The sequence below is a fragment of the Leishmania major genome, chromosome 30 (assembly GCF_000002725.2).
Source record: "Leishmania major strain Friedlin complete genome, chromosome 30".
In the NCBI taxonomy this organism is placed as follows: domain Eukaryota; phylum Euglenozoa; class Kinetoplastea; order Trypanosomatida; family Trypanosomatidae; genus Leishmania; species Leishmania major.
This window is the reverse complement of record NC_007271.2, coordinates 509,851-530,442: the sequence shown is the minus strand read 5'-3', so window position 1 is coordinate 530,442 and position 20,592 is coordinate 509,851. Positions and strand designations below refer to the sequence as shown.

The following is a 20,592-nucleotide window of genomic DNA, read 5'->3' as shown; positions in this document are numbered from 1 at the left end:
CTGCGCATGCCACAGAAGTAGAGCGGACACATACCGCCGACAGCGCAGTTCCTCGCTCTCGTCCCCCGCTGCCGATCCATAGCCCGAGTCGATGCGCACAGAGCAAAAGGAATACGACGTCAGCCCTTCGTCGCTTTCCGCGGCGCTCACACATGCTCGCGCATGTGCATGTGCAGGTGCAGGTGCAGGCACACACTCCGCATCGGTGCAAGCAGCCTCCCATACGTAGCGGCTGCTGGCCACCCGCCGTTTACGCACTCCGCTTCCAACGTGCAGCGCGGTACGCCTCCAGTGTGGCCTCGTCCACAGGGATACTCGGCAGCAGCTCATTCAGAAGGTAGCCGAGGCGGTAGCCACCAAGCGTCAGTCGAGCCTCAGCGACACGCTTGCATCGAGCAAGATAAGCATCGCTGAGAGTCGCACCTGGTGTTACGCCGGGGTAGCTGGTGTTTACCGCAAACATGTGGCTCTCCTCGTGAATCGCCACCACGTCCACGAGTGTCCGCAACGCTTCTGGGAAGGTGTACGTTTCCAGCAGCCGGTCCGCTGTCGCAGCGAGGGCGAAGAGGTGCCGAAACAGACCACCACAGCGAAGACAGACAAAGTCGTAAGCAGAGAAGCAAATATGAAAATAAAAGCATGATATATATATATATACATACATATATATATATATATGTGGGTATAAATACGATGGCGACACAAATGCGCATAAAACGGCACAGAGCCCGAAACAGCACATACGCCGAGTGCAGTGCCAACGGAAGTAGGCATCTTTCACCGCGTCCCATCCTCTGCCGCGCAGCACGACTTTACCTCCACGCTGCACCCCCACCTCTCCCCGTCAAATGCCACACGCCACATCGCGCGGGACGAGGCAGCGGTGGGCACACGCGTCACAGCACTGCGCCGACCCACGCACACACGCACGGCCGCTGCCTCCAGCTCGGCAAGCCACCCGCTCCGCCGGCCGCCACCCCTCCGGGCGCATCCCCCTCGCCGCGGCGCAGGCTCCCCACACCAGGAGGCAGCGTCAGCGTCGGGTGGGATATCCTCCAGCCACGCTCGCACCTCGTCCGTCACGCGGACGGCGCACACGTCAGCAGCAACACATCGCTCTCACCTCCCCACGTCGTGGGTGCGTGACCGTGTCACCGCCGGAGGTAGCTCCGCCATGGGCGGTGGATAGGGGCTGGGGGGCTGCCTGGCTTCCCGGCCGAGTCCGTGTGCTGGACCCCGAGGGTACGACGCACTGAGGTGTGCCCCCCACCATCATCAGGGACTCGCGCACAGACGCGCAGACAAAAGAGGTGAGGAGCTGCGCATGCCACAGAAGTAGAGCGGACACATACCGCCGACAGCGCAGTTCCTCGCTCTCGTCCCCCGCTGCCGATCCATAGCCCGAGTCGATGCGCACAGAGCAAAAGGAATACGACGTCAGCCCTTCGTCGCTTTCCGCGGCGCTCACACATGCTCGCGCATGTGCATGTGCAGGTGCAGGTGCAGGCACACACTCCGCATCGGTGCAAGCAGCCTCCCATACGTAGCGGCTGCTGGCCACCCGCCGTTTACGCACTCCGCTTCCAACGTGCAGCGCGGTACGCCTCCAGTGTGGCCTCGTCCACAGGGATACTCGGCAGCAGCTCATTCAGAAGGTAGCCGAGGCGGTAGCCACCAAGCGTCAGTCGAGCCTCAGCGACACGCTTGCATCGAGCAAGATAAGCATCGCTGAGAGTCGCACCTGGTGTTACGCCGGGGTAGCTGGTGTTTACCGCAAACATGTGGCTCTCCTCGTGAATCGCCACCACGTCCACGAGTGTCCGCAACGCTTCTGGGAAGGTGTACGTTTCCAGCAGCCGGTCCGCTGTCGCAGCGAGGGCGAAGAGGTGCCGAAACAGACCACCACAGCGAAGACAGACAAAGTCGTAAGCAGAGAAGCAAATATGAAAATAAAAGCATGATATATATATATATATATACATACATATATATATATATATGTGGGTATAAATACGATGGCGACACAAATGCGCATAAAACGGCACAGAGCCCGAAACAGCACATACGCCGAGTGCAGTGCCAACGGAAGTAGGCATCTTTCACCGCGTCCCATCCTCTGCCGCGCAGCACGACTTTACCTCCACGCTGCACCCCCACCTCTCCCCGTCAAATGCCACACGCCACATCGCGCGGGACGAGGCAGCGGTGGGCACACGCGTCACAGCACTGCGCCGACCCACGCACACACGCACGGCCGCTGCCTCCAGCTCGGCAAGCCACCCGCTCCGCCGGCCGCCACCCCTCCGGGCGCATCCCCCTCGCCGCGGCGCAGGCTCCCCACACCAGGAGGCAGCGTCAGCGTCGGGTGGGATATCCTCCAGCCACGCTCGCACCTCGTCCGTCACGCGGACGGCGCACACGTCAGCAGCAACACATCGCTCTCACCTCCCCACGTCGTGGGTGCGTGACCGTGTCACCGCCGGAGGTAGCTCCGCCATGGGCGGTGGATAGGGGCTGGGGGGCTGCCTGGCTTCCCGGCCGAGTCCGTGTGCTGGACCCCGAGGGTACGACGCACTGAGGTGTGCCCCCCACCATCATCAGGGACTCGCGCACAGACGCGCAGACAAAAGAGGTGAGGAGCTGCGCATGCCACAGAAGTAGAGCGGACACATACCGCCGACAGCGCAGTTCCTCGCTCTCGTCCCCCGCTGCCGATCCATAGCCCGAGTCGATGCGCACAGAGCAAAAGGAATACGACGTCAGCCCTTCGTCGCTTTCCGCGGCGCTCACACATGCTCGCGCATGTGCATGTGCAGGTGCAGGTGCAGGCACACACTCCGCATCGGTGCAAGCAGCCTCCCATACGTAGCGGCTGCTGGCCACCCGCCGTTTACGCACTCCGCTTCCAACGTGCAGCGCGGTACGCCTCCAGTGTGGCCTCGTCCACAGGGATACTCGGCAGCAGCTCATTCAGAAGGTAGCCGAGGCGGTAGCCACCAAGCGTCAGTCGAGCCTCAGCGACACGCTTGCATCGAGCAAGATAAGCATCGCTGAGAGTCGCACCTGGTGTTACGCCGGGGTAGCTGGTGTTTACCGCAAACATGTGGCTCTCCTCGTGAATCGCCACCACGTCCACGAGTGTCCGCAACGCTTCTGGGAAGGTGTACGTTTCCAGCAGCCGGTCCGCTGTCGCAGCGAGGGCGAAGAGGTGCCGAAACAGACCACCACAGCGAAGACAGACAAAGTCGTAAGCAGAGAAGCAAATATGAAAATAAAAGCATGATATATATATATATACATACATATATATATATATATATGTGGGTATAAATACGATGGCGACACAAATGCGCATAAAACGGCACAGAGCCCGAAACAGCACATACGCCGAGTGCAGTGCCAACGGAAGTAGGCATCTTTCACCGCGTCCCATCCTCTGCCGCGCAGCACGACTTTACCTCCACGCTGCACCCCCACCTCTCCCCGTCAAATGCCACACGCCACATCGCGCGGGACGAGGCAGCGGTGGGCACACGCGTCACAGCACTGCGCCGACCCACGCACACACGCACGGCCGCTGCCTCCAGCTCGGCAAGCCACCCGCTCCGCCGGCCGCCACCCCTCCGGGCGCATCCCCCTCGCCGCGGCGCAGGCTCCCCACACCAGGAGGCAGCGTCAGCGTCGGGTGGGATATCCTCCAGCCACGCTCGCACCTCGTCCGTCACGCGGACGGCGCACACGTCAGCAGCAACACATCGCTCTCACCTCCCCACGTCGTGGGTGCGTGACCGTGTCACCGCCGGAGGTAGCTCCGCCATGGGCGGTGGATAGGGGCTGGGGGGCTGCCTGGCTTCCCGGCCGAGCCCGTGTGCTGGACCCCGAGGGTACGACGCACTGAGGTGTGCCCCCCACCATCATCAGGGACTCGCGCACAGACGCGCAGACAAAAGAGGTGAGGAGCTGCGCATGCCACAGAAGTAGAGCGGACACATACCGCCGACAGCGCAGTTCCTCGCTCTCGTCCCCCGCTGCCGATCCATAGCCCGAGTCGATGCGCACAGAGCAAAAGGAATACGACGTCAGCCCTTCGTCGCTTTCCGCGGCGCTCACACATGCTCGCGCATGTGCATGTGCAGGTGCAGGTGCAGGCACACACTCCGCATCGGTGCAAGCAGCCTCCCATACGTAGCGGCTGCTGGCCACCCGCCGTTTACGCACTCCGCTTCCAACGTGCAGCGCGGTACGCCTCCAGTGTGGCCTCGTCCACAGGGATACTCGGCAGCAGCTCATTCAGAAGGTAGCCGAGGCGGTAGCCACCAAGCGTCAGTCGAGCCTCAGCGACACGCTTGCATCGAGCAAGATAAGCATCGCTGAGAGTCGCACCTGGTGTTACGCCGGGGTAGCTGGTGTTTACCGCAAACATGTGGCTCTCCTCGTGAATCGCCACCACGTCCACGAGTGTCCGCAACGCTTCTGGGAAGGTGTACGTTTCCAGCAGCCGGTCCGCTGTCGCAGCGAGGGCGAAGAGGTGCCGAAACAGACCACCACAGCGAAGACAGACAAAGTCGTAAGCAGAGAAGCAAATATGAAAATAAAAGCATGATATATATATATATATACATACATATATATATATATATGTGGGTATAAATACGATGGCGACACAAATGCGCATAAAACGGCACAGAGCCCGAAACAGCACATACGCCGAGTGCAGTGCCAACGGAAGTAGGCATCTTTCACCGCGTCCCATCCTCTGCCGCGCAGCACGACTTTACCTCCACGCTGCACCCCCACCTCTCCCCGTCAAATGCCACACGCCACATCGCGCGGGACGAGGCAGCGGTGGGCACACGCGTCACAGCACTGCGCCGACCCACGCACACACGCACGGCCGCTGCCTCCAGCTCGGCAAGCCACCCGCTCCGCCGGCCGCCACCCCTCCGGGCGCATCCCCCTCGCCGCGGCGCAGGCTCCCCACACCAGGAGGCAGCGTCAGCGTCGGGTGGGATATCCTCCAGCCACGCTCGCACCTCGTCCGTCACGCGGACGGCGCACACGTCAGCAGCAACACATCGCTCTCACCTCCCCACGTCGTGGGTGCGTGACCGTGTCACCGCCGGAGGTAGCTCCGCCATGGGCGGTGGATAGGGGCTGGGGGGCTGCCTGGCTTCCCGGCCGAGCCCGTGTGCTGGACCCCGAGGGTACGACGCACTGAGGTGTGCCCCCCCCCTGTGATGAGGCGCGGGCGCATGGGCACGTGGAAAAAGAAATGGAACCGTCGGCGATAAAAAATTGGCTTTGCACAGGGGTCTCCCAAACGTTAATGTGTAGTTGGGCACACATGTGCCCGATGGACTTGATATATATATATATATAGAGAGAGAGAGAGAGGGAGAGATTTCGTCGCTCAGAGGAGGGAAGAGGTGGTGGCAGAGAGTTGAAAGCAACGGCACGCGGGCGAGCACCAGCCAGGTCGCTCGGGGTGTAGGGGAGCAGGGCGGCGACGTCAAGACATACAACACGAACAGAAAGAGGCGCTTGAAAGAGGCGCATGCAAGGGCACAAGGAAAAGGAAGTGTGCACAACAGCGAATGCGCCGTGAAGCAAACCAGAAGAAAATACAGTGAAAGTTGTCGTGCGGGATGATTATAGCGGCAGTTGTCGCGAACGGCATGTGCGAGATAATGGAAAGGGAACATGAGGTAGTGGTTGCCTGGGGAAGGGTGGGGGGTAGGAAAGGTGTAGAAGCAGGACGGAGTGGAGCGTGGCAGAAGACGACGGCAACAGCAAAGCGAAAGAGGGCCTTAAACTAGGAGGCACGTACGGCAGAGGCTGTTGGGACGGTGAGAGGGTGAAAGAGAGGAAATCTTTGTCTACACCGGTAGAGTCATCAAGGCTTAGCGGCCGATAGGAAGTGAAGATAATGGGGTGTGACGGGGCGAGCATTGGAAACTGCACACACACTTGCCCATGGAAACCAGCATGCACATGCAGGTAGAGAAAGAGAGAGAGACATACACATGCAGCCAAAACCGCTGAACAAACTGGGGGAAAGAGAAGGTATGTGAGAGCTGCGTGAGAGCGAGATGGAGAGGAAGGGAGAGAGAGAGAGAACATCAACATCGATAGCAAAAAGGAGCCGAGAAACTAAAAGAAAGAGCGTCGATGAACGTGGCGCAATGGTGAAAGAAGACACAACACAAACTCCTCAGCCTCGCTTCGCCGAAGCGAGCCTCCCGCCATGCGCCCTTCCGCCTGCTCGCGGGTAATCCTTGCACCTCTCCATCGCCGTCTTCGCCACTGCTTCTTACACTCGCTTTCGACCGGCATCCCCGGTACCCACGCACGCTGACGCCATGCAAACGGGAGACGCATAAACGCGATAGAAGCTGCAGCTGCTATCACTCATCGGCACGCCCATAATCCAGTGGGCATCTACATTATAGGGCGCACGCGCGCAGTGGCCAGACCCTTTCATGACACACTTTCATTCAAAAAAACCTTCACACAATCCATGTGGATGGCTGCATGTGTACACAGAATGGTGCAAGAGAGCGGGAGCGATGCATTGCTACCCATCCTCTGCACCGGCCTTCACGCTCACCGGCAGCCACATCGCTCTTCAGCCGGCGTCGCGCTTCCTTACACCTTGCTCTCTCCGACTTTTAGAGAGAGCCGATTATACGCCGCAGCCCCGCTCTCTCGATGAGCACATCCACTCAAGCCCTCGACTCCGCATCGGGCATCGCGTGATGTACACAAGAGAGAGGTCAAAAAAAAAGGAGAGAGCAGGAGGGGGGGGGTGAGCGTGCATACTTCGTCTGCCGCTGACAGCAACGAAACGAAAAAAAGGCGCCCGCTACTCACCACACAGCTCCCCATATCGCGAAAGTGGACGAGTACGAAGAGGCCACGATATCGAAAAGGCAAAGAGGGAGACAATGCTGGAAAGGCACAACCCCAGCGAAGAGGCATACAAAACACGGCCAAAACGGGGAGGAAAGGAAGGAAGGTCCGAGTGCAGCGCACGAGGCACCCGCGCTGATAGCTGATATGCATATCTATATATATATATAGATAGATAGATAAATACTTCTATATCTGTGTATGTCATCACATATCTTTTGCGTGAAAAGGTCAGCACCAACACCTGAGACGGAAAAGGGCAAGGCAAGCAGGGGCGATGGCGGCACACAACAGGCGAAAAGGGGACGGCCGCCAACCACATCAAGAGCAAAGGACGGACAGACGGAAGGAAGGAAAGAATGGGCCCTCGGCAGTGGGTCGCTGCAGGTTGACAAAGAGAGTCCAACTGCATGTGCATGCACGCGCAAAATGGGGCAAAGGGGGAGGGGGGACAGGCAATAATAAGAATGATAGAAGACTAGCCAACGTGGAAAACACGCGGTGCGATGATGATAATGATGCCACTTTCCCTGTTGCACACACGAGCGCACGCATCACAGTAGTGATCAACGCAACGTGTAGGCCTGCCGGCACCCTCATTAACCACATCCACGCGTTCCCGCACACAAGCGCGTGCGACGGCAATCTTGCCCGTTCCTTCTCACGGCTCCGGTGCTCAAATAGGAGAAGCGGCGTCCCACAAACAAGTAGGAATATGCATATAGGTTGAGAGGAGGAAAGGAGGGGGCGGGTTGCCCGGCGCCACGGCCCTCGCGTAGAGAGTTGCCTGGAGCTGCGGTACCCCTCGTCGCCTCTGATGACCCCGTTTATAATGACGTTGTAAGCGAGAACGCGAGGATTTGCGTAGGCCGGTGGGCGCGCCTAAAGCAGGAGCTGCAGGTCGCCGGAGCGGCAGCCGCACAGGCACGCGCTACATGACTGAGCGCAGATAAACTCATGTAGACTCGCACGCGCGCACAGGAACAGCTCGACACGAACACAGGACAGGCGTATAGCCTGACAAGCGGAAAGTCGCTGCATCCTGGCAGACATGCAACCTCACGATTCGCGCACCGTGATGCCAAATGCGGTAGCGGGGGCAAAGTTGTCGTCGTAGACGAGGTTCATCTGCTGGAAGAGCATCCAGAGTCGCGACACGCGAATAATGTCGAAGGTGTCGGGCAACAAAAACCGCAGCTCGCCTTTGGTCATGTACACCGCACAGTTGCTGTTCACGGCAGGTGGATGGATGCCGCCGAGAATCGCCTGGGCACGCGCGGTGTCTTCGCCACACTCCTTCAGCACTTGAATCGTGCGCGTCGCGACGTGCTGTACACACTTCTTCAGCTCCAGGTACTCCAAGGGGTGAATGTAGTTTGCCTCACATACGCTCGACTCGAAATAGGTGAGGCGATCGGTGCCGACCTCCATCGTGAGGTCGATCTTGCCCCCCCAGACGGGGTCGACACCGACGAGGTGCGAGAGACCGACCACCCACGCTTCATAGTCGGGCAGCGTCTCTGCCACGATGTCTACGGTTCGCCCACCGTGCTTCAGCCCGATCGTAAAGGCGCGGAAGAACGCGGGATCAGTGGGCGGAATGCGGTGACGGGAAAACACTTTACCAAAGCACCCAAGCTGAATGAAGCTGACGTCAGACAGTTGAATGCATGAGTAGTCAACGCTGCGCGAGTCCGGCTCCTTCCAGAAGAGCTCCTTCTTTCCACGCTGCGTGGAGACCCAGAAGATGCGCTGATGGGGCTTGCCGCGGCGGCAGTGCTTGAGCATGCGAGAGCCGCTGCGGAGGAACCGGATGAGGTCTTGCACGAGGGTCGGCGAGTCGTACACCTTCATCAGCGCTCGGGAGTCCTTTTCTTGGTAGGATGGGTTTGGCGCGTCCACCGGGAGCGCGTCCTCCTCGACGTCCCTGCCTTCGCACGCAGCTTCATGCGCTTCTTTCTCCTGAGCCTTGTGGGCGGCACCCGTGGCAGTGGCTGGCTCCTCCGGCGACTCGTCCCCGCTGTCGCTCTCTGATGGCGACGACGAGGACTCCGTCCCGCTCGACTCGTCACCGGACTCATCGCTAGAGCTGCCCTCTGATGCGGCCGTCACTGCAGCCGGCACACCCGTTGATTTGCCATGTCGACCTGGCCTGTTCTCCGGAGAGCGCGCCGCAGAGGCTGCCGCTGCGCCGCTGGTCGATGCATCGTCGTTCCCGTTACTCGGAGATGTAGCAGTAGCCGCAGCTGCCCCGTCCTTTCTCTTTCGACGCGTATGTGCCTTTCTCGCCAGAGGCGGCGCATCTTCTACTGTATTCGCCACTGCCAGCGCCGCATCCTGCGGCGGCGTCTGCCCTAGAAGCTGGCCATTCATCCAGTCCGACTGGTGCGCATGCGGCGCCGGGGTACAAGCCGACTCCTCGCTGCTCTCCTTGCCGTCATGGCCGTCTCCGTCTGATCTGCCCCCGCTACTCGCCTCGTGCTGCCTGTCATCCTCGCTGTCGGCTTGTAAGGCGTGCAGGCTTTCAGCCTTGGCGGCGGCGGCGGCATCGCGAATCTGCCGGATGCGGCGAGACTCCGCGGCGTGGTGCGAGTGCTCACCATCGCTCTCATCGGAGCTGAGGAAGGTGATGCTGTGCGGCTGCTCCAGGCACGGCTTGGCCTCCTCGTGGAGCGGCTCCAACACGGACGGCAACAGGGGCGGGTACATCTCGTCTGCGCAGAGGAGACGCTGGCTAAGGCCATCGACGTCGTGCCAGCCCCACTTCGCCCTAAGCGGCAGGTCGCCCTCCGACACGTCGACGGCGCGATCAATGAGAAAAGCGATCAGGTCGTACAGGAGGGTACCATCCGTCACTAAGGTGGAGCTCATCAGCTTCATTCGTCGCACCCGCGACCGCTCCCGTCTCGTGGCAGCCAGACGCGACACAAACATCGAGTAGAGACGGCTCTGCTCCGTCGCGTGGTTGTAAAAGGACTCCACAAGACCGTGCGTGGCCTCCTCGACCGCTCTATCCATCGCTTTGTTCGGAGATGCGGCATCATCGTCGACGCTGTCGATCACACCAGCCGCACTCTCTTTTCTCACCACCTCGATTTGCCCATCAAGAGCCTCGAGCTCCCTGTCCAGGGCCTCGAAGCTCTGCCGTGTCTCGGCGACGGCCTCCTGCAACTTGAGCCGGTGCTTCTTGGCCTTTTTGGCCTCATGCAGCCGCACCTCGTGCTCCGCCTCCTGCTCCTCCCGCAGCTTCTTCTGCGCCTTTTTCTCTCTCTTGACGGTATGGGCAACCTGCTCGTACTCCTCGATGAGAGAGTTCATGTGCAGCACAAACGACTCCACCGCCGCATCGCGCTGCGCAATCGCCTCACGCTCCGCCTTCTCCAACATTTCCCGCTCCTTGCGCGCCACGACATCCGCAGCGCTGGCCTGCAGCTCTGCCACGATGCGCTGCCGCTCCTGGTCCACGGGCGCACTTTTGGCGGCTGCGAGGCGCCGCACGTTCACCGCCTCGTAGTAGTACTGCGCCTGGAGGATGTGCATCTCAGCCAGCAGCTCCTCGTTGGCGCGGCGCGACTGCAGAAAGGCCTGTTCGGCGTCTGGATCGGTGAAACCCATGACCTGGCCCGCCTTGAGCCCTTTGACACGGTCGCAGAAGCGAAGAGTCCCCAGTGACTCGGAGGCGCTGTTTGACGGCGGCGCCACCTGCCCGATCAGTAGCAGACGCGAGGTGGTATCGACGAAGCACGGCTTCAGCAACTTTGTCAGCTTTGACTCGCGGAACGGAATGTGTGGATTCTGCAGATACATGGCGTTGATGACCGTGCCGAGGGTGGAGAGCGACTTATTAATTGCCTGGGCCTCCACCAAGGCCTGCCCAGTCGCACCGGAGCGCTTCACTCGCTCGCTGCCGGCAAGATCAACGAGGGCGATGCGGGACTTGATGACACCGGGAACACCCTTGGACAGAGACATGCCCGTTTCGTCAATGAGCTGCGACACCTTCGGCGACTGCGGCGACTTCTCCACCGGAATCTGGAAAATGTCAATGAAGAAGAGCGCGTGGCTGCGGGAGCTAGTGTCGTTCATCTTCGTGGCCGTCACGGAGCGAAAGGAGTTTGCAACGTCGAAGTTGCGCTCGACATCCGCCATGGTGTGCACTTCCACTGTGTTGATTCCGACAGTGATCGTCTCCTCTGGTGTCTCGCGCAGCTTCAGCTTCTTCTTGTCCATTAGCAAGTCCATAACGTCCTCGACGTACAACTCCAGCGCGGAGAGGGCGATGACAATGTGGATTCGATCCTTGACAGATTCTTTGTACGTGAACAGGTCGTCGAAGACGCGCATGAAGGCACCGGACCCTTCCGTGACTTTGCCGTCCGCTGACTTGCTTCCTAGAATCGTGTAGGTCTTGCCTGAGCCGGTCTGGCCGTACGTGAAGACGGTGGCGTTGAAGCCCGAGAGAGCGTGATCTACCATCTCCTGCACGCTTTCCTCGTACACGGCAACCTGGTCATCGGTCTCGTCGAAGACGTAGTCGAACTGAAAAGCACTGACACCGCCGACGCTCGCAGACGTCTCCTCTGCGTTAATGGTGATGGTCTGGTCATCGTCGGCTTTGCGAGCGCACACGGGTTCATAGCGCTCGCATCCGATGGGCGGACGAATGCGCACCGCGACAGTGATGCGCTTCTCCGACATGTAGATGGAGACACAAGATAGACAAAAAGATGAAAGGCTGTTTCTTTAGTGTGTGTGTGTGTGTGTGTGTGGTGTCGTATTGCGTGTTAGTGCGTTGTCCTGCGCTAATTTCGATTAGCTTTCGTTTGGGAGGGTGCGCGAGTAGAATGTGAGATATAAGGTGGCAACGTACACGCCGTCAGCCCAAGCGATGGCAAAAATCTTCGGGAACGTCCTGGGAGTGCCAGCCGGCTCTCCAAGAAAGCGAGCGCGATGCGGCTGCTGATGCTGCTGCCTTGCGCGCGCCAGGGACTCGATGAACGTACTCTCTCTCGCTCGTACTTACTATTGGGTATGCACTACGCAGAGGGTCGTATCGCTTCGTGTCACAACGAAAAATAAATAAAGATGTGGCAAAATGATGATGAAGCTGTGTGTGGTGTGGGTGGGGCGCTGCCAGCGACTATGCGTTTTCCCCCTCGCTGGTGTACAAGCAGAGGGAGGGAGGGAAGAGACGAAAAGAAAGGGGTAATAATTTCATGTGAGGTGGAGCGGGGTTCCGTCTCCATTTTATAGCCGGTCATGAGCCGATGTTGTCAAGCGTCTTGGTCGTGGCCAGGTAGGCGGGTGGACGGACGGCTGCTTGCCGTTCGTACGGAATTGCTGCTTATCGCTTGTTCATGAAATCGGCGCACGTGCTCAGCTCACCCTCTTCCCCTATCCACCATGTCTCACTCGGCGGCGTACACGATAAAGGGCGGGGCTAGTCGGGTAAAAGTGACACAAATTCACAGACGGTGCAGTGCAGCCAGCGGACATCGTTCTCAGCATAGAAGGGCCCGAACAAACAGAGGCACTAGGCCCTCATAAGCGCATATACACCCGTCCGTTGCGGCCGGAAGTCGGCCAGGAGAAACAGCGGCTACACCCCACCCCACCACCACTACCCATCCGCAAAGGAAAACGAAACTGTGAAGACACAACAGATCCCCTCACAGGAGACCGCCCTGCCACAAGGAGCGTCTGTTCGCCTTTCGCTTGCCGCTTCGCCCCGTCAGTGAGGAAGGGGGGCGCTCCCTTCACTTACTAAAGCTGCGGGCGAGGAGGAGCGCGAAAAGAAGCAACACTCCCCATTATCGACGGCTCTTAAGTGCATGTGGATAGTAAGATGCAGTGTGCCGCGGGAGTTGGGAGTTTATCCATCCGCCTGTAGCAAACACTGTGGCAAAAGATGCGTGGACCAGTGTGGGCGCACTGCTCCGATGCATGTTTTTTTTTTCGCTTCACCGCGTCCCATCCTCTGCCGCGCAACACGACTCCTCCTCCATGCTGCACCCCCACCTCTCCCCGTCAAATGCCACACGCCACATCGCGCGGGACGAGGCAGCGGTGGGCACACGCGTCACAGCACTGCGCCGACCCACGCACACACGCACGGCCGCTGCCTCCAGCTCGGCAAGCCACCCGCTCCGCCGGCCGCCACCCCTCCGGGCGCATCCCCCTCGCCGCGGCGCAGGCTCCCCACACCAGGAGGCAGCGTCAGCGTCGGGTGGGATATCCTCCAGCCACGCTCGCACCTCGTCCGTCACGCGGACGGCGCACACGTCAGCAGCAACACATCGCTCTCACCTCCCCACGTCGTGGGTGCGTGACCGTGTCACCGCCGGAGGTAGCTCCGCCATGGGCGGTGGATAGGGGCTGGGGGGCTGCCTGGCTTCCCGGCCGAGTCCGTGTGCTGGACCCCGAGGGTACGACGCACTGAGGTGTGCCCCCCCCCTGTCGTCAGGTCGCGATAAATAGAGTAGCAAGACAAACAAATGAAAGCGGAATCGGCAGAGCTGGAGGGAGGCGAGACCATGTGATGGAGGGGAGGAGTGGGGCAATGTTTGGCGTATCCGTCAACAAAAACAACGCAGAGTGGGTGTTGATGGGAGGGAGCATGAAAACCACAAGCAAAAAAATGGCACGGCACTAGGCCGCGTGCAGTCGGCACAGGGTGCCTCACTTTGCCACTGGGTACATCGTTCAAGGGCAGCAGCACTGCTAGCGCACTGGATGAGAGCGGCAGCGCTCGGCAGACACCCAAAAACATACCCAGCTGCTGCTCACAGTGGATGACGGCGCGAGAGTGACGTGGGAATGCCGAAGTGAGAGAAGAGAGCAGGTGAAGGCGGGCGATGAAAGACGTGAAAAGGGAAGGGCTGGTACTAGTAAAGGCATAGCGTAATGCGCGGAAAGACGACGCACCGTATGAGACCGTGGTAGAAGAGGCGGAACGCTTGCTCGAGGAAACCGGCAAATCAGCCTCCCCGCTCTAAAAAGAAGGAAGGAGGCAGTCGGTGTCGGCAGGGAAATCCCTGAGAGTCACACGCGAACATTGCTCGTGGACGCGGACGCTCGACAGCGAGGGAGCGGGGTCCAGAAAAGCATGTGGGCACACACTGGCACGGACCAACATCATTGCGTTTCGCTTTTGCGGGGAAAGAGTGAGGGCCGATGTTCTCTGCTTCACTGGACTCTCCTTTCCTCCCGCCGTACTATGGTCCTTTTAGTGGCGTTCTCGGTGATTGCCATCGCTTCTGCGCCCTCGATCGCGCACTTGCATGATGCAGCTGAAAAGCAGCAGACGTGCAGCAGGAAAACAAAGGAAACGGTGCCAGATACGAGTGGAGAGACGAGGCGGTAAAAAAAAAAAGGTTACGTGAGGGAACACACACGTGTCACGCCAAAGCCCAGAGAGGCAAAACGTGGAGCATGTGCATGAGCGTTGACGTACACAAGGGGTGCCACGCGAGGCAGCAGAGGCACTAGCCAGCCTCGGTAAGACACATGCATACACGTGTGCGAGTTCACTTGCCCTTGGTCTGATTCCAAGTACGCACAAATTCTGGTAAACAAGAGAGGAAAAGAACACGAAAGCACGTCACGCGCCAGCAATCTCGCGGTCTCCTGCGCGCTGGACACACACACGCATACACAGAGGAGGAGAGGAGGCGGCGGCGTGGCCGCCTTTCGTTTTCCTGTTTTCCTCTGTGTACTTCCGTGGCGTTCGCCACCCTACTGGCCATCCTGTGTGGGCGCGCGCAGTGATACGTAAGCAGCCAAGAGGTTCGCATCCCTCCGCCTCCCAGCTGTCTCTCCTCCGCGACGTCATCGCCAGATCACCAGCCGCATCACAAGTTCTTCCATACCCACTGCTGTTTGGAAGACGAGACCACCGACTCAGGCCACTCGAGCTCCTCAGAGTTTATCAGCGTAATCTTCATCACCCGTGTTACAGTACTGCAATCATCTGTGGCGCCGTTGTCGTGGCTACACATTCCGTGGTCATATTCGATGTAGCCGCCGTTACCACTGAGGCGGCTGCTCCCACCCGGCTCATCTGGGGAATAGAAGAGCACGTCGACCCTGATCCCCGTGATAGAGCGCGACCTTGATGATGTTCTCGCTTGCCGCCCTGCGGATGACTCCGCGACGGCGGGATCAGAAGCGAAATTTGGGCGGGGGATCTGGGGCTCGCCAGCACCTTGGGTATCCACCTCAGGCGCTACCATGTCAGTACGCGCGGTCCGCACGCGAGGTTCGTCTCTCAGAAAGTCAAGAGACACCCACCGATTAGCGTTTTCAGCGCTGTACCCATTGCGGAGCGCCAGGCGCGAGAGGTCCAGCCGTGACTCAAAACTGAGCCTGGCACCCCTCCAGGGAGCCAAACACAGCAACCGCTTTCGACGCATTGCCTTCATGTACATGAGCCGGGCCCTCTCTTCGAGCAGCGACTCACTCCCCGCTGCTGCCGTGCCATCATCAGCCAAACCGTCCTCAAAAGCCTGGTCGTCCTCATCACCGAACTCCCCTTCCAAATCGTTGTACGAGGAAAGCGGCTTGTCGGCGCGCGCGCCTGTAATGCCCTCCACCCCATCTCCCTCCTTTACCGCGGCCGTCACTCGTGTCTCTACGGCTCGCGAGGCCGTGGCGGCGCTCCGTTTGGCCGCCTCCCACTTGTCAAAGCCCCAGTCCCGACTTTTCAAATCAGGCACTCGCAGCAGGAGCACGACTGGGGAAAATGCCGCCACAAACGCCAGCTCCGCTTGTTCCGCCACACAGCTCGAATGTACGACACAGACGTGTGGCTGCGCTGGGCGTCGGGACAGGATCGGGGAGGACACATCTTCGATGACTGGCGGCTCGCAGGGTGGTGGCGGTGGCCGTGAAGGTGTGGAAAAGGCCACCTGAGTTGGTGTGTTCTGTGAAGTGCTGCGCGGTGTTGGTGGGGTAGCCGTGTTTCCACAGCTGTCCGCGTGCTGAAGTGAGTTGCCGCGCTGATGAGGATGTCGATGCAAGACCTCGCTGTGAAGTTCATCACTCAGAGCTTCCCGGAATTGCGACGATTCAATGTCGTGCAGAGGCAGGAAGGCGCGGAGAACCTCATTGCAGTCGCCCTCAGGGCGACCCGAGCCACCGCCGTCACTCATGTCAGGCCGTGGCGGTGCAGGCGCAGTTCGAAGTGTCCACTTGAATTTTTCGATGACCGATTCGGCAATCCATAGGTTCGACACTCGCTGCACAGCTGCCGCGCGTTCGCACAGGGTGCGGTACGTCCACGCACACGCACCTCCAGGGCGACGACGAGGAGCAGCATCGGGTGCGATCAGGCTCAGGAGGCACTGTGATCCGGCCCACGTGCAGGCCCCCAGTCCCCTGCTGAACAGCACCTCCTGCAGGAGGTGAGGTACACATGTGTTTGGTGAAAAGCGTGATGCATCTGTTGTCTGCTCTGCGTTCACATACGGCTTTCCACGTATGAGGAGTGGCACCGTCCCAGGTGCAACACGGACGCCCCACCGCTCGTACAGTTCCGCCACCTCGACCCAGTATGGGGACTGAAAGAGGAAGAAGACAGAACGATGCGATCTACGCATTCTTACGACGCGCTCTATCAGCGACACCTCTGGCTCGCACCTACCTTTCTGACACTCATTTCGAATCGCACGCAGCCGCGCCAGCCATGGGGCGGCACCTGCGGTGGAGCCAAGCTCGCCTCCACCAGGGGTTGCAGTGGCTTTGTCTTGTGAGCTCACCGGCGCCGCGGCTGCCGCCTCAGCTGCCTCGAGCTTCTTCATGGCGGTTGTGAATAACGGCAGTCGCAGTTCTGTCCTTCGATTGGCGAACCCGTGCGTCGCCGCATAGGCACCCCTTTCACCGTCCTCCACCGTGAACATACGCTGCTGCCCAGCAGGTAGACACGAATGCTGTTGCCTGTAGCGAGTAGACCGCAATCCTGCCTTGAAGACGGTTCCAGTCACCCCCAGCGGCACCGCGTGCCGCACACACACGGTCGAGTCGAAGAGGCACGACAACGCCGTAGCATCCACACTGACATAATGCACACCAAAGAACGTTACGCGTTCGACGCAAGCGTTGCGTAGTAGAACGTGAAAGACGGAGGCGCGCTGCGCTGCGACAGAAACTTTGCTGTTGTGGGGTGCATCGCCTGCTGCAGCCGTTGGCGACACGCGATTCAGGGGGCCTTCCTCACCGATCCAGCTGTGCGCAGGCGGCTGCGCGCTCAAGTGGGGGCGCTGTTGAGCTGCGCCGCAGTGCTTAAAAGGGTACCATACCCACTTCTGCGAGGTGGTGTCTTTTTCCAGACGATGAAGTGTTCTCCCTTCTGAAAAGGAGTGCAGATGCGGCTTGCAGGCCGACATCGCGGTGTCTCCCGCACGCGCTCGAGGAAATGAGCGGTACCGAAGCAGGGGATACGCTTGAAGAGGAAACGAGTAGTCCGCGGCGAGGGAGCTCGCAGGGTCAGCCTTCGTTGCCCAGAAACTGCTGAGAGTCTTCCAATGCGTACTCCGCAGCTTCCACGACGATAACGGTGACGGCCACTCCGCTGTTACTGCTGCGGAAAGCGCGCCAGTGGCGGTGGTTGGCGAGCAACCAGTCGAAAACTCGAGGCCGAGCGCAAAGGTCGAGGATTCTCGCACCCGCTGGTGCCGCAACGCTTGTTCAGCGATTATACCATGCGCGACGGTACCATGATCACCGCTCGAGGTCATCAACGTGGCGTGGCGCGGGCTCCAACCGCCAATGCCGCTAACACTGTGTAGACCGTCGAAGAACGGATGCCCCCACTCCTTATCGAGCTGATCCTGTTGCGCGTGTGTGTGCAGCCGCGGTGTCGATGTGAAAGTCTGTGGCGTGTGCCCGCTAGTGCAAGCTTCGATACCAGCCCTGTGTACCTCAAGGGGGATATCGTAGGAAGCGTTGGTGCGCGAGACAGCGCCCTGCGTGGACAGCAGACAGTCCGCTTCCGTCGACTCCGGCTCGCTATCGCGCTGCAGGAGCACTCGTTTATTCTCCTCTGCCATGCAAGAGTCGGGGTCGTGCGACATCAGCGGCGAGTCTGCGGAGGCTAATAGCGCATCATTGTACTGCATCTCAGCACTTCGCCCTTGTTGCTCCTCGCCTTCCGCTTCGGCCGACGGAAACGGAATGGGGAAGAAGGGAAGATGGCAAATGAGCCACACAGGGATCCAGACCGACTGTCGGGCCGGCGGGCTCGCGAGGGCAGCAGCTGCCGCACCCGTCGAGGTCGGTACGCCGTCGAGGCCTCGCTCCGATGCATCGGCTCGCGTCTTCGCAGGAGTTACCGGCCAATGCGCAGGTTCTTCCAACGACGGCAGCGGCACCGCGAAGACGTCCCTGCTGTGTGAAGCAGTCGCATGAGTAGAGGAAACGTGCCTTAAGCCCCAATCAAGCTTCCAGTAAAACGGAGGCGGCCGAGTTGCACCATTCCATTCGGAGTTGGGACTGCGATCGGCTGTCGCCGGGGATGCTGCCGCTCTTTCCACGCCTCTGATATCAGCCGCCACCGTGACGATCATACCCTCGTTGCCAGGATGTTCTACCATGCTTGGTCGAATAAAGGCGTTGTAATAGCGCTCCCACCACGCTGTCACGTCCACATCCTGAGAGCGGAGAAACAAGTATGTCTCACCCACCACGGCGGGAACGCACACATGACCTTCTGGACGCTGCAAGCAGACCGTGAGTCGTAGGTTTTCTTTCCGCTGCAGAGAGGAGTGCAATGCAGGTTGTGCGACCTTCAGTAAGGCTCCTCGCATCCGCCGTTCGCGAGTCTTCGCCTCCTCAGTGGCGTTGCCGTGACTGCGAGTTGTTGAGTCGCCGACGGCGACATTGCAGAGGAATTCAAGCGCCTCCCTCCTTATGTGAGACAACTTCTCCGTCCGGTCCACGATAATACGCTGGAGGAGGTGCGCGAAGGGCGTCCCGCCAATGCTGCACGGCATCAGTGGAGGCCGCAGAAGCGGTCGCCTGTCGAAGCTGCCGATGCGCTGTTGGCAACTGGTATGCGAGAGATGAGCTGTCACGTGGTCCCTGTGGCTTGCACTGCTCGGGTCGCAGGCGCTGTCGTGATGCTGTACTTCCCGAGGTGTGCGACAGGCTCCACTGTCAGCGTATGCAAGCAGCGAATGAGAGAGGCGCATGAGCGCTCTCCCTGAAGCGGTCAGGCCGTAGGACGATGGCACACACACGAGACGTCGCATGAGGGCCACACGTACACGCATACACACAAAAAAAAATGAAGAGAGGTCAGAAGCCGGAGCACTTTTCTTTTCTACTACGGTAATGTCACTTTCGTCTAAGGAGATCAGGAGTGGAAGAAGTCGACACACACACACACACACTCGCTCTGCCTTGTCTTTCTGTGTTTGAGCAATCTGCTCGACCACCTCCCCGCCACCTCCCTTTCTCCCGCGCAGCCCCTGTCCCTTCGTCCAAGGTGTGCCCCGTGCACCGGCGTAAATCTGCCTCTGAGCGAGTTTGCGCAAGTTTGTGTGTGTGTGTGTGTGTGTGTGTGTGTGTGTGTACGTGCGTGTATGAGTACGCAGCTCGGCTATCGTACTCCAGCGACGCCGTTTCGTGCTTCACGGCTGAAGTGGGGATGTGAAGTGTGGGGTGGCACTAGAGCAGCCCAGCGGCAGAGGTGACGAGAAGGGTTCATGAGGACGTTTGTGAACACCTCCATGCAAACACACTTGCAGCCATACCCTCCAAGGCTTGCCGCTGACAGTGCCCACACGCCCTGTCGACAATACGGTCGATAGAACATAACAAGAAAATCAAGCAACAGAGATAAAGCATGGTTTGACAAGCGAGAACGGAGTGCTGAACCGAGGAAGCCATGAAAGAAAACCAAGGAAAGGGGGGGCGCCCCAGCACACCCACGAAGTATCCGGTGAGCGCGCTGCGCACTTTCGGTTGCACCTTTTCCTTGCTGAGCAAATAAAACTTACATTCCTAAAAAGGGGACAACACGTTGAAGTGCCCCACCTTCTCACAGGATTGTGGAGACGCACACGGGCACGTGAGCGTTTGGAGGAGAGAGCAACGGCCCTGGAGTATCAAGCCGATCTATCACAGCGCGGCATCCCCTCCATTCGCGTTACTCCGTCGCACGATGAGTTTTTTTTCTACTTTGTCTTGTTATTGTTCGGCGTTCGCATCTTTCAGAGGTACAAGACTTCCACAAAGTACAGCGCGCGACATCACCACTGTCGCACCAGCGCGTCCCTTTCCCGGAAACGTGAAATACATTTCAGTCGACGTGAACAGTCCTCCCTTTCGGCTCCCCAGCCTTTCACCGTGCTCTGCCCTCCCTCACAGTGAGACGCTATGAGGAACCAAATACATTCAATTTAGAACTGCACATGTCAAAACCTTTAGAGCACAAGAGTCGCCGGTGCGCAGCTGGGCGAGGATGGCCGCCTGTCGCCTCGTGAGCTCAGCATTCTTGTTCCTCTGGTGTGGGACGGCCGCCGCCAGGTATCGCTTGCCGTCGCGCGTCGCATCGTGTACCGCGGTTGCGGGGGATGGCGGCCCGGCGTCTGAGACCGGTGACCAGGTCCGTGATCCATGCTGTTGGCGTCGGCTCGCCCTCGAAAGAGTCGAACTAAAAAGTAGCTCATACAAAATAAATTGATA

At 59.5% G+C, this 20,592-nt stretch overlaps 6 protein-coding genes across 6 annotated transcripts; all 6 read right to left on the bottom strand.

Annotated features, from left to right (window-relative positions):
• Positions 1 to 250: 250 nt before the first annotated feature.
• Positions 251 to 742, bottom strand: LMJF_30_1490 (class i nuclease-like protein; the record flags this gene model as incomplete). Its single annotated transcript, XM_001684691.1, has 1 exon — positions 251 to 742. One exon carries the CDS (start codon positions 740 to 742, stop codon positions 251 to 253), a length of 492 nt encoding a protein of 163 aa, XP_001684743.1.
• An 826-nt stretch (positions 743 to 1,568) lies between these two features.
• LMJF_30_1480 (class i nuclease-like protein) lies at positions 1,569 to 2,096 on the bottom strand (the record flags this gene model as incomplete). The annotated part of the gene is made up of 1 exon (XM_001684690.1): positions 1,569 to 2,096. One exon carries the CDS (start codon positions 2,094 to 2,096, stop codon positions 1,569 to 1,571), a length of 528 nt encoding a protein of 175 aa, XP_001684742.1.
• Positions 2,097 to 2,890: 794 nt separating this feature from the next.
• Positions 2,891 to 3,433, bottom strand: LMJF_30_1470 (class i nuclease-like protein; the record flags this gene model as incomplete). The annotated part of the gene is made up of 1 exon (XM_001684689.1): positions 2,891 to 3,433. One exon carries the CDS (start codon positions 3,431 to 3,433, stop codon positions 2,891 to 2,893), a length of 543 nt encoding a protein of 180 aa, XP_001684741.1.
• A 777-nt stretch (positions 3,434 to 4,210) lies between these two features.
• Positions 4,211 to 4,753, bottom strand: LMJF_30_1460 (class i nuclease-like protein; the record flags this gene model as incomplete). Its single annotated transcript, XM_001684688.1, has 1 exon — positions 4,211 to 4,753. One exon carries the CDS (start codon positions 4,751 to 4,753, stop codon positions 4,211 to 4,213), a length of 543 nt encoding a protein of 180 aa, XP_001684740.1.
• A 3,215-nt stretch (positions 4,754 to 7,968) lies between these two features.
• LMJF_30_1450 (putative kinesin) lies at positions 7,969 to 11,607 on the bottom strand (the record flags this gene model as incomplete). Its single annotated transcript, XM_001684687.1, has 1 exon — positions 7,969 to 11,607. The coding sequence occupies one exon, from the start codon at positions 11,605 to 11,607 to the stop codon at positions 7,969 to 7,971; it is 3,639 nt and encodes a 1,212-aa protein (XP_001684739.1).
• A 3,152-nt stretch (positions 11,608 to 14,759) lies between these two features.
• LMJF_30_1440 (conserved hypothetical protein) lies at positions 14,760 to 19,175 on the bottom strand (the record flags this gene model as incomplete). Its single annotated transcript, XM_001684686.1, has 1 exon — positions 14,760 to 19,175. The coding sequence occupies one exon, from the start codon at positions 19,173 to 19,175 to the stop codon at positions 14,760 to 14,762; it is 4,416 nt and encodes a 1,471-aa protein (XP_001684738.1).
• Between the last annotated feature and the right edge of the window lie 1,417 nt (positions 19,176 to 20,592).